A 2,553-nucleotide genomic window follows, 5' to 3' on the forward strand; every position below is an offset into this window, starting at 1 on the left:
GGGAGCTGGTCTTACTCTAAAGCTACTCAGCAGTATGACGTGTGTTTCAGCTCAGACACACTCAAGAGTGACGTAGTAGTTTTCCCCGCCTCGTTTCCACCTGTAGATGGAGAACTGATCAGTATTAACGGAGGAGACACTTTTACCAGGACTCAGACTTTACCTAACAAAGATAAGGTGAGTCCATAAAATCTACAGATCCCTTTTCTTGGTCGTGATTGCATCAGTTTCCATAGCGTGATGCTTTTCAGTTACTGTTTTTAACAGAAAATATTTAACAACTGACTTAGGAGTGGTCTTGACTGTTTCATTATTTTTTTAATCACTGTTGTTAGAAATTCTGTACCTTTAAATTCATTTGTGCAACAGAAATGTGCGAGATATTATACCTTTGCTCCATTATTTTTGTCTGATTTTATATTTTACTATTCATTATACTTTAGCTACTTTCCTTTAACTACACAGCATATAGTCTCTTCCATCCAGATGAAAAGTCAAACGGTGCTCTCCATGGTCCTGAAACGACAGCTAGTTTAGTTTTGCGATCATCTCATTGATTGAGCATCTGGGCTTTCTCTGGGTTGTCTCTTTGTAAGCTGTAATGCACTCGTAACTATCTTTGTATCGCAGAAAGAAAAATTATATCAATTTTGTTCTTTTTCATGAGCCAGTAGGTGTGGATAATCACAGTCACCACAAGGAGACGGTATAGACCGTAACACAACAGCTTCCGTTTTGTGTTTAACGCTCCTCCCAGAGACAGTCCACACGGTGTTGTAACAAAGAGAGTAGTAGGTGTGGGTACATTGCGACAGCCACCCGTCTGGTCTGAAAATTGGTGGTATATGTACTACATTTGTTCGAATTTTTTATAGGAATTTCAAATTCGAATGTATGCCGTGTTGTGCTGAACGGAATTATGCCTTTATCGTGTCGCAACTGCTTTTCGTTGATATACTTAATACTTCTGATACTGGATTATTGTTGTAATGAAGCGTCTGGGCAGCTCTCTTATTCCGTCTCAGAGGAGGTAAACTCGGGAACAGTTGTTGGAAATATTGCCAAGGATTTACATTTAAACATACCGGATTTGGAGACCCGTATGTTCAGGATTGTTGGAGGATCTAAAAGAAAATATTTCGAGGTAAATACGAAGACTGGAGTCCTCTACGTGAATGAGAGAATAGACAGAGAGAAGCTCTGCGGGAAAGCTGTGAGATGTGCCGTAACTGTCGAGGCTGTGATAAATGAACCTTTAATGCTGTACCGTATAGAGATTAATATTCTTGATGTCAATGACAATTTTCCGCATTTCATTGCAAAATCACAGAATATAGACATTCCCGAAAGCACATTACCCGGGATAAAATTCCCCCTACTGCAGGCCTACGATGCAGATGTTGGAAAGAACGGCATCAACACATACAGGCTGAGCTCGAATGAACATTTTTCATTAGCAATAAGCAAATCAGGTGAGAGTATTTCGACTGAGCTAATGTTACAGAAAGTCTTAGACAGAGAAAAGGAACCTCTGATTAAGCTCACGTTAACAGCCTTAGATGATGGAAGTCCACCGAAGTCTGGAACATCAGATATTATGATCAATGTTTTAGACATTAATGATAACACACCAGTGTTTGCAAAGTCGCTGTATAAAGTGCGTGTGTTTGAAAACGTACCGATAGGCACTACAGTCCTGACTTTAAATGCTACAGATGCAGATGAAGGAACAAACAAAGAAATCATATATACACTTAGCACAAAGGAGCAGGACCACGTGCTGCAGATTTTTAAAATCGATCCGAACACGGGCACACTGACGGTGGAAGGAAATGTGGATTTTGAGGAATACCCAGTCTTTGAGATTCGTGCACAGGCCAGTGATAAAGGCCAACCTCCGATGTCCGCTCATTGTAAGGTGCTGGTTGAAGTGTTGGACCTAAACGACAATGCGCCTGAGATTTTTGTGACGTCACTACTGAATACTGTGAAAGAAGATGCAAAAGCAGGCACCGCTGTTGCACTTGTTTCAGTGGTAGACAAAGATGGCGGTAAGAACGGTGAAGTGCATTGTACTGTAGATGAAGATGCTCCCTTTAAATTGGAAGCAAACTATAAAAATTATTACTCATTGATAGTGGTTGCCCCCTTAGACCGAGAGACTGTCTCTAGCTACGACGTCACCATAATAGCAAGCGATGGCGGTAGTCCCCCGCTCTCAAACACCATTATTGTCCCTATTCAAGTTTCTGATGTTAATGATAACGCGCCTCAGTTCTCGTCATCGATACTTAACATTTATGTTAAAGAAAACTGCCACGTGGGGACAATTCTTAAAACGGTAACCGCCTTTGATGCAGATATGAACATAAATGGTGAAGTGACTTACAGTTTTATGGAAAGCAAAATTAACTCAGTCGCACTGTCTACATTATTAAACATCAACTCAGAGACTGGGGATATAATCACCCTTCAGTCTTTTAACTATGAGGAGTTAAAGACGTTCCAGTTTAAAGTTCAGGCCACAGACTCTGGTGTTCCTCCACTCAGCAG

At 40.8% G+C, this 2,553-nt stretch overlaps 1 protein-coding gene across 1 annotated transcript; it reads left to right on the forward strand.

Moving 5' to 3' along the window:
* Nucleotides 1-6: 6 nt before the first annotated feature.
* On the forward strand, nt 7-2,548 carry LOC102301549 (protocadherin alpha-3-like; the record flags this gene model as incomplete). Its single annotated transcript, XM_005953534.3, has 1 exon — nt 7-2,548. A coding segment is annotated over exon 1 (1,629 nt), but the record flags the coding sequence as incomplete, so codon positions are not given.
* Nucleotides 2,549-2,553: the final 5 nt, after the last annotated feature.

The sequence above is a fragment of the Haplochromis burtoni genome, unplaced genomic scaffold (assembly GCF_018398535.1).
Source record: "Haplochromis burtoni strain Fernald_Lab_line unplaced genomic scaffold, NCSU_Asbu1 Contig_5023, whole genome shotgun sequence".
Lineage (NCBI taxonomy): Eukaryota > Metazoa > Chordata > Actinopteri > Cichliformes > Cichlidae > Haplochromis > Haplochromis burtoni.